This window comes from Parasteatoda tepidariorum, chromosome 3, assembly GCF_982258835.1.
Source record: "Parasteatoda tepidariorum strain Cologne lab strain chromosome 3, Ptep-v5.0, whole genome shotgun sequence".
Taxonomy (NCBI): domain Eukaryota; kingdom Metazoa; phylum Arthropoda; class Arachnida; order Araneae; family Theridiidae; genus Parasteatoda; species Parasteatoda tepidariorum.
In genome coordinates, this window is record NC_141757.1 from 123,137,688 (window position 1) to 123,154,823 (window position 17,136).

The following is a 17,136-nucleotide window of genomic DNA, read 5'->3' on the forward strand; positions in this document are numbered from 1 at the left end:
TAACAAAAAAAGTAGACACCTATAATAAGAATTCAATCTATAAAACCAAAACATTTCCAATTCAACAAAAACGAAACAAACCCATCTCTTCATATTCTCCTGGTTTGAATAATCCGAATCAAAATAAAGATATGTCTCATATCAAATGCTATAACTGCCACAATTATGGGCATATAAGTGCAAAATGTGATCAAGTAATCATAAAGCGTAGAAACTGTAATAAATCAGGTCATTCCAGTCATGAATGTACCGAAAGAAACGTACATTTAATTCTACCAACTCGTATTGATAAAAAAATTGTAATATTTAACAGTGAAATTAATGCAATTATTGATACAGGCAGTGAAATAATCATGTGTAGTGATGTATTATATCAAAAATTTCCTCCTATTCCCCTCCAATTGTCTAATATTATTTTATCGGGAATAAGTAAAGAGCCTATTTCCCCATTAGGTTGGTTTAATACAAACATAGATATAGATAATTTTACGATTAATGCTAATATTTATGTTATTGATAAAATGCAATTCGATTTTATAATCGGAATGGATGTGCTTGATTGTTTGGATATCAATTTTGCGAAAGGTAAATTATTTGTTAAAAATACCTCTACCCCAAAAACAGTTAACGTTAATACAATCATTTCTCGCGTGAAAAATTCACCCTTCGGAAGTGAAACCGAAACTTTAAAAAACTCAGTCAGAGCGTCTTCCTTCAAGGCTAGTGTAATGCCCAGATCTCAACATGCTCGTCGTTTGTCATATAAAGAGCGGGAAATAGTTGAAAAACAAATAGACACTTGGTTAAAAGATGGTGTTATTCGTGAAAGTTGTTCAGAATTTTGTGCGCCTATAGTCCTTTGTAAAAGAAAGATAATTCCACACGAGTTTGTATCGATTATAGGAAATTAAATAAAAAAATTGTTCGAGATCGATTTCCCTTACCCCTTATTAGACCAATAATTAGACATATTAGACCAATTAGGCGATGCGCAGGTAATTTCTTCTATTGATTTAAAAGCAGCCTTTCATCATTGCGAAGTTGATGAAAATAGTCGTAAATACACTTCATTTATTACACATAACGGACAATACGAATTTTTTAAAGTACCCTTTGGTTTAGCAAATAGCCCTAGTGTTTTTCAAAGATATATTTTACATGTTTTTAGAGAATTAATTAAAGATAAAACTTTAGTTATTTATTTAGATGACATTTTCATTCCAGCAAAAAATGATGAGGAAGGTTTTGAAAAAATAACCTGTGTTTTAAAAACAGCTGATGATAACGGATTAGAATTAAATTTTAAGAAATGTCAATTTTCAAAACGTTCCATAGAATGTTTCGGTTACAGAATTGAAAATGGCACGATTCCCCCTTCACCCTCGAAAACTTTAGCTGTTAAAAATTTCCCGGAACCTAAAATGTTAGACTATGAATTTCAATGAACAAGGCTCGAGTAAGAGTCAGAGATCACGAGTTCGAAAAACCTCTGAAGGAGGGAGTTCGAACATTTAAAAATAGTTTAAAGACAGAATTTGCATAGTATTAATTTTGAGTGTGTAAGTACCCTCATTATGCAACTGTTATTATGTATATATATATATATATATAACAAATCAAGATTGGATTTGGAGTTTTTGTTTCTTTAGATTTTCATGACTGTATGTTATTGAATTCGTTACCTCATGTTATGGAGAGGATTGTTTTCCTTTATGATGTTTAAGTTAAGTTATGATTTTACTTGCTTAGTAAAATTTATGATTAGTTAAAAGATGACTTTTTTTCATTATGCTTGCTGGGCATTTTCCACAACGCACTAAACTCTGCCAGCAAGGTTATGGGCCATGCCTGCCCAGCTTAGTTAAGCTTTTGTCGTCTTTAGAAGCAAGTTTATTATAACGCTACTGGGGCCGTTTAGATAGATTGGAGATGGCCGAAAATGACAGCAGCTCCATATTGGGATTTCCAAAGCTAAATAGTTTCAATTACAGTAGCTGGAAAATAAATATGAAAGTGTTACTCATCGATAAAGGATCTTGGGAATTTGTTTGTGGCACAGAGAAGCCTTTACCAACTGATGCAACAGACAGAGACTTACGCTCTTATGAAATGCGAAAAGCTAGAAGTTACTCTACTATATTCCAAGGAATTGATGAGCAGTTTCAACCGCTGATAGCCGACACAGAGGACGGAAAGACAGCGTGGACAATTTTAAAAGAAAACTTTGATCCTACCTCCCGAGCACGGTTAGCCGGACTTATTGACGAATTTTTTGAATTGAAGTTTGATCCGGAGAAGGAGACTATTGGAATGTTCTGCAAGTTAGTTAATGAAAAAAAGAAACAGATCCATGATGCAGGTTTTGTAATGCCAGAAAAGCTCACATGTTTTCAATTAATTAGAAGATTGCCAGCAGATTATGACAACTTAGTTCAAATGCTTCATCGACTAGAAGATAAAGATTTTTCGATTTCTAATGTTGAAAAGGAGCTCCTAATCGAATCTGGAAGGATACAACAAAAGCAGAAAGACAGAGGAGAGGACATAGTCGCCGATGCTTATACTACTTCATCTACTAGAAAGCAAGCCTATCGGAAGTTGAATGGAAATAAAAGCAGTGGTCGCGTCCTGGGCAATGATACAACAACAACAATTATGTGTTCCTATTGTAATAAGAAAGGACATAGTGCGGAAAGATGTTTCCTGAGGAAGAAAACCACGAAACGGAATTCTAAAACTCAAGATTCCAAGGAAACTTTTTACAGTGATTTGACTACGATAAGAGATGCTGAAATTCGCCAAAGGAAAGACAAGCAGTTTGTTGAATTCCTGATTGATACTGCCAGCACAGCTCACTTCTGTACACAAAGAGACTACTTTACTAACTTCAAGACTTTGAATCCTAGTCAAGTACTTGTTGGAGATAAAAATAGTAAGTCTGATATTTTTGGTATTGGTGATATACATTTTAATGTTAAAGATGGAGATAAATTTGTTCCCATAAAATTAGAAAATGTATATTTTGCACCGAATATGCGTAGAAATTTAATAAGCGGTTCGAATATGGATTTAGCTGGGATTACAGTAAAATGGGGTAACAACAAAATGACTGTATTTGGTAAAAACCATAATTATTTATTTACTGTACCTAGAATTGATAAGTTGTATATACTTAAAGGCTATGTTGAAAAAGTGGTAGTAACTAAAGAATTAGCATTTAGTACAGGTCTAGATAGGGAATTGGTTCATAGACGATTTTGCCACTTAAATGTTGCAATGCTAAATCATATGAGTCAAAACAATGTTGTGAATGGTTTAGATAATTTGTGTGGTAAATTTGATTCTTGTAATACTTGTAAAATAACTAAATCGACTAGAACTAGTTTTAAAGTAAATCACGGTATAATGACTAAAAGTGTATTAGAGAAAGTACATATGGATGTTTGGGGTAAAAGTCCAGTAAATTCAGTTGGCGGAGCTGAATATTTCGTATCTGTAATAGATGATTTTTCTCGTTATGTTGAAATTTTTACTATAAAACATAAACATGAAGTTTTTAATTGCTTTAAACTGTATTTAGCAAAATATGAAAGACAGTTAAATGTTAAGCTTAAATCTGTAAGGTGTGATAACGGCATGGAATTTTGTAATGTAGAATTTCAAGATTTTCTTAATGAATAAGGTATACGTATGGAGAGAACTTCAGTATACACTCCAGAACAAAATGGGGTAGCCGAATCTTATAACAGAGTAGCTGGAGAGGGAATACGCTCAATGTTAGCCGATAGTGGTTTAAAAGGTAAATTTTGGGCAGAAGCACTGCATTGTTTTGTTCACGTAAAGAATCGTAGTGAACACAAACTACTGGAAGGTAAAACACCGTTTGAAATTTTCTATGGTTATAAACCGTCAGTTAAACATTTCAAAGTATTAGGATCTTTAGCGTATGCTCATATCCCTAAAGTTCAGAGGAACAAACTACAACCAAATGCAAAAGTAGGAATTGTAACTGGATATGCAGTCAATACTAAAGGTTATAGAATTTACTTGCCTAAAGATAGGATAACTATAGAAACTATACACGTAAAAATTTATGAAAGTAAAAACGGAGTTAAACACTATTTGGTAAACCTAGTAATGAAAACTTTTTATTTATGAATTTGAATTCAGACATCAATTTTGAGGATGATAATGAAAATGAGATAGATAAGGTTCATGCTAAATCTCTTGATTTAAAATTAAAACCTTTAAAAATAACAGAATGGACTAGAGTTGAGAGACCGCGTAATAAAAGTAGAAGAGTAGATGTTTACTATTACCCTCCAGGCGATAAAACTAGATTAAGATCAAACAACCAAGCTAAAGAATATTGCGATAAAAACCAAATTGAGTATGATCATTCTAAATTTAATTTTAAAGCTTTAAGCAAAACTCAAAATTTAACTTCTTCCCATAGTGACACTGATAGCGAAAGTGAAGATTCGCCATCTAATTCTTTTGTAGATAATCAGATAAGTGATATATTTGAAGGTGAGGTATATAATGCAGAAATACCGAAAAACTTTTCCGATGCACAAAAACTACCAGAAAGAAATCAGTGGAATAAGGCAATGGAAAAAGAGTTAAATATTATGAACGAAAGAATGGTATGGGAAATAGTTGATAAACCTCCCAATGCTAAAGTAATAGGAAATAGGTGGGTTTATGCAGTAAAAAGAGATGAAAACAATAATGTTAAACAATACAAAGCTAGACTTGTAGCACAAGGTTTTAGACAACAGCATGGTATTGACTTTCTTGATGTATTTTCACCAGTTGTGAATTTTTCAGTTATTAGATTACTATTTATTATTCTTGCGTCTATGTTATGTTGGAAATATGCACAGCTAGATGTGAAAGCTGCATATTTGTATGGAAATCTTAGTGAGGTAATTTATATGAAGCAACCTCCAGGTTTTGAAATTGAAGGTGAAATGAATAAAGTATGTTTACTTAAAAAGTCAATATATGAACTTAAACAATCAGGTAGAGAATGGAATGCTGAGTTAGATACTATATTAAAATCGATTGGTTTCGAAAAATTCAAATATTGTAATTGTGTGTATAAAATGAAAAATATTATTTTATTAGTATACGTTGATGACATGGTGTTATATTGTAAGACTAAAACTATTTTAGATGAAACTATTAAATTGATTAAGAGTAAACTTGATATTCAAAATTTAGGAAAAGTCAAATATTTGTTAGGTGTTAACTTTGAGAACAAAAACGGTAGTTTGTATTTACATCAAAAAACTTATATTGAAAAATTATGTAAACGATTTAATGAATTACCTAAAACTCATGTTACGTTACCAATTAAAGTAGGTTTTAAATTGCCAAATAAATTAAATGAAATTGTTGAAAATAAAATAATGAAGAAATTTCCTTATCGTACATTGATAGGGTGCTTATCTTTTATAGCAAATCGTAGCAGACCAGATATTTCATATGCTGTGAACGTTATGTCACAATTCTCGAATTGCTATGATTACCAACATTGGACTGTAGTTGTAGATTTAATGAATTATGTAATAAATACTAAAGAACATAAACTTTGTTTATCAAATCTTAATAATTCTTCTTTGATAGCTTATTCAGATGCAAATTGGGGTTGTCATTTAACAAACAGATTTTCTACATCAGGTTATTTGATATGCTTAGCAGGTATTCCTTTTAGTTGGAAATGTAGCAAACAAAAATGTATTGCATTAAGTAGCATGGAATCAGAATTTATAGCTTTAACACATACGGTTAAAGAACTTTTATGGTTTACAAACATATGTAATGAGTTAAAAATAATATCAAAAATTAAAAAACCTGTTTTGTATTGTGACAATCAATCTGCAATTTATTATTGTAAAAATAATGTTGAAAATTTAAAGACGAAGCATATTGATATAAGATTTCATTTCGTGAGAAATTTGCTTAATGAGGGAAAATTCGAAATTAAGTATATTAAAAGTAAAAGTAATTTGGCTGATTTTTTGACTAAGGCTTTGACTAAGACTGAATTAAATAAAATTAAAGGAATTTATTTTGAAATGTTCGATAGGGCCGCATGTCAGACTATGGATTTCAATGAACAAGGTTCGAGTAAGAGTCAAAGATCACGAGTTCGAAAAACCTCTGAAAGAGGGAGTTCGAACATTTAAAAATAGTTCAAAGACAGAATTTGCATAGTATTAATTTTGAGTGTGTAAGTACCCTCATTTACAACTGTTATTATGTATATATATATATAACAAATCAAGATTGGATTTGGAGGATTTTTGTTTCGTTTGATTTTCATGACTGTATGTTATTGAATTCGTTACCTCATGTTATGGAGAGGATTGTTTTCCTTTATGATGTTTAAGTTAAGTTATGATTTTTACTTGCTTAATAAAATTTATGATTAGTTAAAAGATGACTTTTTCATTATGCTTGCTGGGCATTTTCCACAAAGCACTAAACTCTGCCAGCAAATTGAAACATTTTACGGATTTTACTTTGCAAGATTTTCCCTAACATGTAACCAAGAAGCGCAAATTTTCGTGTTCTTTTTCACTTTTTCATGACTGCTCTGTCGAATAATTAGTAAATAAATTTTGTACCCTCCTTCCCGACCTAAGACCTGTTTTAATCCTTCCACACACTCTCTCTCTCTCTCTCTCTCTCTCTCTCTATATATATATATATATATATATATATATATATATATATATATATATATATATATATATATATATATAATAAATAAATAAATACAAGAAAACACGAAGAAAGTTAAGAAAAACAATAAGTTTCATTTAATGCGCTTAAGCTGCAAGTAAACAGAGCTCATTAGATATGTTCAAAATGAGGAATAAAACAAAGAAAAATAATAGACAAATGAAAAAAAAAGGGGGGGGGAATAATAAGTAAAAAAATAACAAACAACAGTTGAAAAAAAAGGGTGAAATTTTACTTAAAAAACCGGGAAAAAAAGAGATATAATCTTTTCTTCAGCCCACACGATTATATCCGCAAAAACAGAGTGCTTTCTGATATTGTATCAATAAAGCCGAAGCAAAATATATTAAGGTATCCGACTACCTTAAAAACGAGGATTTTCACAAAAAATCACTTTTTTATTTTATTGCTTTATAATAATGCCCAATTTTTCTAGTTTTCAAAACTGTTTTGTTTTAGAATGCACGTCAAGCAGAACTTTAGTTATAGCTATTTTAGTAACAGATGAGAGCTGTCTAACTTACCGGAAATTACAAAAATGAAACCGGTAGTAGGAAATAGTTTCGGTTCCATTTCTATTTGTGTGTTTTTTTTTCTTAGATATTTAATTTTTAAAAGCTCTTAAACTCTCGGCTAATAATCTGAATTATATTTTAATTAGATTTTACGTTACGTGGTTACTGTTTGTAGGTAACATGAAAAGTTAGCATATTTTCTGATAGTTTGTTAACATTTGAAGCGTACTTTCTATATCTTGATTTTGATTTGTTTTGAAGAAATTTATTGATTTCTTTCAAAAAGATTTGTTATTTACTTTGATAAATTTATTGAGATGGGTAAAGGACGTACTTCTCGATCTAAGAATCGTAAATATTACGGTAATCAACATGCCAACAAAAGCGATGATTTGAGTAAAGTTGATTATACCATTTCTTCAAAATTGTGTAAAGCAGATGAATCTATTACTTCAAGCTCTTCAAAATTACCGTTTTCTATGGATGTCAATAAAGAACTGATCCTTTTGGATAAAAACAATCTGTGTGGCAATCGAATAATTGATATTGAGATCCTGATGATGATATTAGCTTCATTATGTTGTCCGGTTTGCTATGATAACAAATTGCATTTAGAAGAAAATTCTAGATTTGGGCTATTATAAATATTATAAAAAATATTTTTTTCTTCTAATTATTAATAAAAACTATATTTAGATATATATATTAAAGTGTGAAAATACAGTAAGATGGTTGTTTAATAAAAAATTGTTCCTATGCTAAATGCTTTATAAGTAGTAGACTTTTGATGTTATTCACTAAATACTTTAAAATATCCCTAAATAATACGTTAAAATATCGCTACGTTAAATAAAACTAAGAAAATGTGTGAAGGAATGTGTCCCCTATAAAATATAATAACTTCTTACTGACAAACATTCATAGTTTTTAGTAAAAATGTAATTATAAACTTTAACTGTGTTTTTCTCAAAATTAAAATTTTGCTGTTTTTTGTGTACGGAAAACAAGATAACTCAGCTAATTATTATGAATTTGTCTTCAAACTTTCAGAGATTGTTTCTTGTATTGGTGGTTATGTAACAGACCTCCAGAATTCAGATAACTGTATTATTTTTTGTTTTATGAGATATTTTGCGGTAGATAATGTGAAGAAAATGTGAAAAAAATGGAAAAATATGCTTAACACTCCATAAATTTTTTTAATTTCATGATATCATTTAAGTTGAGGTTCATAACACTTCAGAGGGTTATACGAAACGGCTCAAAAAGTTTGATAGCTGTATGTACAATAGTTTTTTGTGTAGAGTGTTTCCCGTTAATGAGTTATTTTCATCAAAATCATCTAAAAAGTACTCTTTAAACAAAAAATTTCCTGTATATTTAAATTTTCTCCATTAAATATGTTTATTTAAATTAATATACAATATAAATTGCAATAATGTTGTGGAAAATATTTATTTTTCAAAAATTTTGTCCCGAAGGTAGTCGGATACCTTAATACAATAGTGTGAGAATTGTATTGTATTAATATTGTATTAATACACTATTGTATTAATATATTTTGCTTCGGCTTTATTGATACAATATCAGAAAACACTCTGTTTTGCGGATGTAATCGTGTGGGCTGAAGAAAAGATTATATCTTTTTTTTTCCGGTTTTTTAAATAAAATGTGTTGTTTGTTATTTTTTTACTTATTATTTCCCCCCCCTTTTTTTTCATTTGTCTATTATTTTTCTTTGTTTTATTCTTCATTTTGAACATATATATATATATATATATATATATATATATATATATATATATATATATATATATATATATATATATATATATATATATGTATGTATATCAAAATGAAGAATGAAACAAAGAAAAAATAAAGAGATATGAAAAAAAAGGGGGGGGGGAAATAATAAGTAAAAAAATAACAAACAACAGTTTATATATAAAAAAAATAAAAAAAAGAAAGGAAAAGGATGAAATTTTATTTAAAAAACCGGAAAAAAAAAGATATAATCTTTTCTTCAGCCCACACGATTATATCCGCAAAGCAGAGATATAATCGTGTGGGCGGAAGAAAGGATTATATCTTTTTTTTTCAGTTTTTTTTCCGGTTTTTTAAATAAAATTTCATCCTTTCTTTTTTTTTTATATTTATAAATAAACTGTTGTTTGTTATTTTTTTACTTATTATTTCCCCCCCCCCTTTTTTTTTCATACGACTTTAATTTTTCTTTGTTTTATTCTTCATTTTGAACTTGTCTAATGAGTTCTGTTTACTTGCAGCTTAAGCGCAATAAATGAAACTTATTGTTTTTCCTTTCTTCGTGTTTTCTTGTATTTATTTATTTATTATATATATATATATATATATATATATATATATATATATATATATATATATATATATATATATATATATATATATATATATATATATATATATAACGAAGAAATGGAAATCTTTGTGATGCTTAGACTGCAACGAAAAACAAAATTGAACAAGAATTATAATTTCGTGTTCCATCTTGTTCCCGCGTTTCACCGTGTACTCTTTACTTTCTCTACCTTCCCTTGGTTTTTAGACGTTGAGGAAGGTTTTTGTTTATTGAATTAAAACTATAGCATGCCCATTAATGCAGTATTCTTTTTGCTTTATTCACGTTATTCTTTTGCTTTAGTATGCATTATTACTGAAAAATGTCATCACACTTGAACAATTTTTACCAAATATATTATTTGGAGGATGATGCAAAAACATAAAGAACGAAATAATAACTTGTTAAATGACATAAATTTATCGTGTTATATGTGATTATTTCCTTAAAAATTCTCTTCAGAATAATTTTTGATTTTCTTAACTATGAAAATTTTGTAGAAATACGTTTGTATTCATTTAAAAATCAAAGATAGTCATGCAGCAAAATAATTAAAAAATCTTGAATTTAAAGAAAGCACAAATTATTTTTGGAAATTTTTAACTGAAGCCTGCAAAGTAAAAATACAATATTTCGAATTCCAATTTAAAAGTCTTTTGCACCAAAATGAAATGAACACATCATCAGCTTTTAAAATCATTACTTTTCTCTAAAGAGATAGAAGTAATCCCTTGGTTACTTCAAATTATCTAATTAAAGAGACTTAAATCAATATTTTCTTTCAATTTTAGTGACTTTATTTGTGTTATCTTAGCAAGCTAAATTAACTCCTGTCACACAAAAGGTGCAATTTAATGTCAATATTTTTAAAAATTACGAGAAAATATAACAAGTTCGAATATGAAACCCCCGGAACTGCTCTCGCAGTTCATTTCGGATTGATTCGCAATCCGATGCTCGCTTTGCTCGCTCAATGGATACGTTCTTAACGTCTAGCTTTTGTATACTTTTTTGAACACTGAAGTTCCGAAGACTTTTCACTGTAGAAAATTCTAAACCTGTGCATTTCAATATTAATTTGAAATTGCAAACAGTTCACATATTTTTCTTAATCACACTATTCTAAACTTCAGTTGTTGAGAAAAGTAACTGTCGTAAGTTTTGTTTTGAAGTCTTTCCCACCAGAGGGCTAAGACCATGTGTTGTAAAACAATATGAAATAGTACTGAACGCCAGATGTAAAGCATCGGCTTCGATGAAGATAATTTTGTGAGAATTTTTTGATAATTCGGTGAGAATTCACCCGATTAGCCATATGATGCTCACTTCGTGCTCTTGCACTAAGAGCCTTACTTTCAGTGAACAAATTAAACTTTTTCCATCTTTTAAAAAGTGCAACTCCAGCGAGGCTAGTCCTCACCATCTACTTGATTGCCTGGGTTTCACCATGGAAGAGGTTCTTGAGAGACCTCTCCTTTTCCTCGATTTTTTGAAGACTCACGGCCTCATGGAGCTGGTATAGCTCCGCTATCCCAGCTGGGATAGAAAACAACAACAATAACGTGCTTTTGCGCGCCGAAGCCTATCAATTAAAACGTATTAGCGTTTTGTATAATGTAGATTAGCCATATGATGCTCACTACGTGCTCTTGCGCGCCGAAGCCTATCAATTAAAAATGAAAACTTTTGCCAACGCGAGAAAAGAAATATCATCGGTTTTATTGATACATACGTACGTATTAGCGTTTTATATAATACTAGGGGGCTCCGCCCCCTGCTCGCTAACGCTCGCCAACCCCCGAGAATTGCTACGCAATCCTATGCGGTTCACGCCGTGAACCATGGCTCGCTGCGCTCGCTCGCCAATGAACACAATGTTCTAGCACAAAGACATAATATATTATCCTCAAAGACATAGTATTTTATCGTCAAAGACATAGTATTGTACTTATGTAGAAGAATTCTATCAATGTTCTTATTGGCTTATAAAAAAAGTATATTAGCTATTTAGATTGTACATGGTGAAAAAATCAAAACATTAGCTAAATAAGAAACATATTAGCAAAATAAATTATCAAATATTGCTTCACTAATATTCTGCATTTTAAAGCGTGAAAATTCAATGCGTAAATAAACGCGAAATATAAAAAAAATTCAATGCATTCAATACAAACACTTAAACGTTTTTTAGACGTTTAGGTAGCTCCCAGTAGAAAAATATCAATTCAACAGCGGCCTTTTAAAGCATTCTCACTTCAATTAATTAATTAATTCCTAATTGGGTATAATATAAAAAAAACACAACTACTTCCACTTAGTAGGAATAACATTTACCATGACGCAATGCTAAATTCTATGCCACTATCCACATAAATGCCACTATCCACATAAATCAATTATTAATCAAAAATCGAATATCAATTACTTTTCTTTATAATGCAATAAAATCTGGCGAGCAACTATTTAAACGATCAAACACTTCGTTTGTTTATTTGTGGCTTGAAGTTAGGCTCGCAGAAAATGCCGTTCATGCGTTAAATTTAGTAGGAATAACACAACCTGTGACGTAGGCTATAGTATACCCAATTGAGTTTAAATTAAATATTGTCATGTTTTTAGTGCATGATTGTTGTTGTTGTTGTTAATTTACGTCGCACTAGAGCTGCACAATGGGCTATTGGCGACGGTCTGGGAAGCATCCCGGAGGATGATCCGAAGACATGCCATCACAATTTTGATCCTCTGCTGAGGGGGTTGCACCCCCGCTTCGGTAGCCCGACGACCTGCGTGCGAAGCCGAGCACTTTACGGTAGCACAGTTTAACGAGGACCAATACCGCACTCCCTCGGTCCCTACGCAGGCTGATCCAAGTGGTCACCCACCCGCATACTGACCGTAGTCAGTGATGCTTGACTTCGGTGATCTGCTGGGAACCGTGTCTTAACGATCAGTCCACTGCGGGACTTTTTAGTGCATGAATCTGAATTGAACACCCTGATAATGCTCACTCTGGTTATTGTTATCTGGTTGCTCACTACGTGCTCTTGCGCGCCGAATCCAATCAATTAAAAATGAAAAGTGTTGCCAGCGCGAGAAAAGAAATATCATCGGTTTTATTGATACATACATACATACGTACGTATTAGCGTTTTATATAATAAGATAGATTTGCGTTTTCAGTTCAACGAAAATTGCAATTCTGCTTATCTAATTTATTTGGATGTATAAGCTAAGAGCAAATTCCCAACTTGACAGCGTTTCAAAGAACAAATTGCTATCCCATATCTTTTGATAACGCAATCTGAATATTCCGTTGATAACGAAACGTTGAAAATTTCCCACTAAATATTTTAATAATAATTTACTCTTTCTTTGGTCAAAATGCTCAAAATTGCTAATTAATTTTAGTTGTTTAATCGGGGTTACGCCAAAGGAAGATCGATTAATTTAAGGTTCCATAACCGAAAAAAATTGAGAACAACTACTTTAACTCACTAAATAATACAAAACAACCAACTTTTCAACAAACATGCGATTTTTTCGACAGAATCTTGCAAAGTTTAATAATGATAGCCGAAATCTAGCAGATATATTCATTATAATTGAGTCACGTAAAAAGTTCAAAGTTTGAGCCACTACATGTTAATTTTGCAGGTGTTTGAGTTCTCTTATATCGATTTATTTACGAAAATCAGTGAAACTTTTCATCCATTTAGGAAATTTCTTCACGCAAAAATTATTATTATTTTGAATTTCAAAAATGATTTTGGGTCACAGATATTGAATTTTTATTATAAGTTTTAGACTTTGAAAACAAGCAAACAGAAAATTGGGCAGGGTTTTAAGTACGTTTATAAGCAATTTCACATAATTTTATTTTCAATATATCAACTATTATTTAGAATAAGTGATTATGAATTTAATGGGTAAAATATTGAAATAGAACAAAAATTAAAACATAAAAAAGCCCTTTTGAAACAAAAATTTTCATCCATAAATAGTGAAAACAACTTATTTTTTGTTTTTCTGCTTTCTCACCTTCGTCATAAGAAAATTATACCAATAAACAAATGTACTTGCAAAAATATATAAAAAATGCTTTGTTTAATCTTAAACACTAAAAGCTGATTATCGATTACATAGAACAACGAATTGTCTTGTGTCTCATTATAGATTAAAGGGAGTTTTTTTTAATCATTATTTTTTTTATATTTATTTTTAATATCCATTAACGAACCGAGAAAGTTTTTTTTTTAAATTAATGAAATGCTTGTTAACTTTTAGTGAAAAAAAATAAAAGAAAAATATATTCTATGCACAATCTGATTAAACTAATTAACTAATTAAATCTTAATGAGCTTGACAAAAAAGTATCTAATCACTTTAAATGGGAAATCGAAATTTTTAAAATGCAAATCCGATCAGATTAAAAATTTCTTTCTTGAAAGATAATTATTTTTATTTAACCAAAGTTTTTTTATAGATATTATAAAAAAATCTTAACTCATATAAAATGTAAGCCTTATTTTAAAAATATTTTATAATTTAATGAGTTTTCAGGAATACTATAAAACTCCATGCATTTAGAAACACGCATGTAATTTTAATTCATGCACATTTTTCTGTTTCATTGATTTTACATATTTTTGCTATTTGTAAGTTGTGATTCCCATGGTACGATTAATTCACTCAGAATATGTTAACTCATTCATGGTGCTCTGCAATGAATTTTTAATTTTTATAAATAAAAAATAAAACACAAATAAATAAATAAAATATGCTAATACATAATTGTATTAATAATAAATGGTTTTCAATTTCTTAATTGCTTTTTATTATTACATGTTTTTGTCGTTTTATTAGGTATGGACTCGTATTTAATGATAATTATACTGTCAAGTGTACTAGTTAACATATACAAGGAGAAAGAAAGTATTCAAAATACCCTACCGTATAATAATGTCATTAATGGTAAATATGACACTATAATTCTGCCGTGTAATTCAAAGATCAACGTAAGCGACAAAAATACAAAATTAAGATTTTTACATATTTAGCATCTTTATATGGCAAGCTACATAATGCCAAAAAAAATAATTCAAAAATGAATTTGATCTATCAGCTTTTTGAAATTCTACTTTAGCGTTCAAAGCATTAGCAATTAAAGAAAAGCGTTCAAGCCACTTTTCTCGTGAGGCACATACGCTTTTTTTTTAATTCTAGGCAGAATTCTGGTTATCATAACAGAATTCAGGTTAATAAAACTAAAATATACAGTATCTGAACCATTCATTTTGTAATATTTTAATTCTTTTGATAACGGTTTACTAGAATTTCTGGTTTTCAAAATTATAGTTCTTATTACTACACATTTATTAAAAATACAAAACTGAAAAGTAAGTTAAATCTAATAACAGTTTTTTTATGCCATGTTCTAAGGTATCGTGATAAAATTACGAAATTTTATCACCCATTACAAAACTACATTTTATTGTTAATTTTACCTAACTCATTACCAAAGCGCTTCATTAAAAATTACAGATCTGTTTTGGTGTTCCCATAGAGGCAGAAACACGGTAAGTTTTACTACATTCTTTAGTTTTGACCATACTTTTTTTCCTCTGTATAATAAAGTATTTTTCTATTAAGTATTCTAATTAGCATTGTTCCCTCTTTGTTTTTCTTTCCTCTTCTTTTTTTCTTGTTTCAGGCATACCTCGTAACATTATTTTTTTTTCCTTGGTGCATTTCTTTTTGAACTTTTCATTGGGCGCAGAGTAGTAGCATCTGGTTTCTTCATTACTCTGTATTTAATTCTGATTTCAAATTTTTTTTTTCAATATATTGATTGAAATATATATATACAATATATAATACAAAAATTCTATCGTGCATGTATATATTGAGTGTACAGGATAAAAAACTTCATGCTAAAGGTGTCATTAAATAGAGTAAATCGATGTTTTTCATTTCTTTCCTGACAAATTTTATTTCTATTTTTTAAAATAATTCTATTATCAATACGTCAAGCGTAGACACTTTCAGGAAGGCAGCATGCAGTCTTTTATTGCCTCTTTTGTATAAACTTGAATCAATCTACCCTTTTTTGGTTCATAAGAAACACCGGAATTCCAAGCCTTATAAAAATTGATGGATGGATAAAGTGAAAGTGAATGAAGTTTGAGAAGAACGTCATTTCTGAAGACTTTATGGATATCCGTCTTATGCCGATAACAATCAATCATCTGATCTTTTAAACAATGACTAAAGAAGATCTTAGCTTAAGATTTCTGTAGAGCAATGCTTTTTTTTTTGTTTACAGGAAGTTGTTATATTGTCAAAAAAAAGAGCTATTTGAAATATACGACGTCATTTCAACAGCAGTAAATATCTGCGAGTAAATAAGACTTTTTGTACTTATTTATTTATTACTACACATTCAGGCATTGCACATTATCTGCCCATTACAAAGTGGGACATGTCAAGTTGAAGAACAGATAACACAACATTTAGAAAAGGGCATTACAAACATACATGAAGAGTTACGGCTGGATTCGAACTCACTGCCCCTCGGTGCAGAACACTAGCCTTTTGAAATAATGAGCAATATAAATTGTTTTCTTATTAAGTATATCTGGTTAGAACTCGCTTAAGTGACCATAGAAAGCCTCTGAACTGACATGGTATATTCGAATAATGGAAAACCTTTTATAGTGATAAAATAAATTTTGCTTGGTGTAAGTGATAATAAAATAACAAGTTTTTCATTTCAATTACTCGCACTTATTGGTAAAATTTAGAGATACCATTCCTATTAAACAGTGAATTCAAAATTATCGACTATTTTAAAATCTCTATATCTCTATATCCGAAGAAAATAAAATAGAAATTCTGCGATTCTGGAAATCTAGAAAAATTTGGATTATCATCTGGGAATCTTTGACTTTTTTGTTTCAATGACTCTTGCTGATGGTAAGTTGAAACATCCCTTTAAATTCCAATTATATAATAAATATTTCATAATGAGTTGGATTCATTCTCCAAATCATTGCATGGAAATTATATTCATAAGAAATTTCGTCGAGGATCTCAAAACCATTTTAATTTATGCTCTGCGTAATGCTAAGCGTATCTTTGAGTTGTTCTTTTATAATTTTTGCTTCCCGTTATTTGATTTGTCTGGGACTTATAAGCCATTTTAGGGAACTGAAATAAATAAAAAATAATTTAGTTTACAAGTAATCCTTCAAATATCCTGCATGGAACAAAGTGTTTTAATTTTTTTTCGAATAGAAAATTTTAGTTATGGATAAATTCATCTTCGTTTTTCTTTTATTTAAACCTTGATATAGATTTTCAAGTCAAAAACTAGTGTTTAAAAAATGCATTTGCAGTTATTGTAATCGGAGTCAATCAGAGAATCTCTAACGTTTTCGTTTTTTGAAAGTTGCGATTTTTCAATTTCATCCAGTGACTATACATGTTGTT

The 17,136-nt window shown here is 29.9% G+C and overlaps 1 protein-coding gene across 1 annotated transcript; it reads left to right on the forward strand.

The window, feature by feature from the left end:
• Positions 1-1,929: 1,929 nt before the first annotated feature.
• LOC110282258 (uncharacterized) lies at positions 1,930-16,235 on the forward strand. The gene is made up of 8 exons (XM_087160297.1): positions 1,930-2,932; positions 3,179-3,448; positions 3,683-3,871; positions 3,929-4,099; positions 4,171-4,390; positions 4,457-4,982; positions 11,042-11,164; positions 16,092-16,235. Exons 1-8 carry the CDS (start codon positions 1,930-1,932, stop codon positions 16,233-16,235), a joined length of 2,646 nt encoding a protein of 881 aa, XP_087016423.1.
• The last annotated feature ends 901 nt before the right edge of the window (positions 16,236-17,136 follow it).

Bases quoted from the DNA above. Each gene is read 5' to 3' on its own strand.
- LOC110282258 (XM_087160297.1), top strand. From the start codon at position 1,930: ATGGCCGAAAATGACAGCAGCTCCATATTGGGATTTCCAAAGCTAAAT. The intron at 2,933-3,178 runs GTAAGTCTGATA...ATATACTTAAAG, and splicing joins ACTTGTTGGAGATAAAAATA to GCTATGTTGAAAAAGTGGTA. The intron at 4,391-4,456 runs GTATGATCATTC...TTCTTCCCATAG, and splicing joins TGCGATAAAAACCAAATTGA to TGACACTGATAGCGAAAGTG.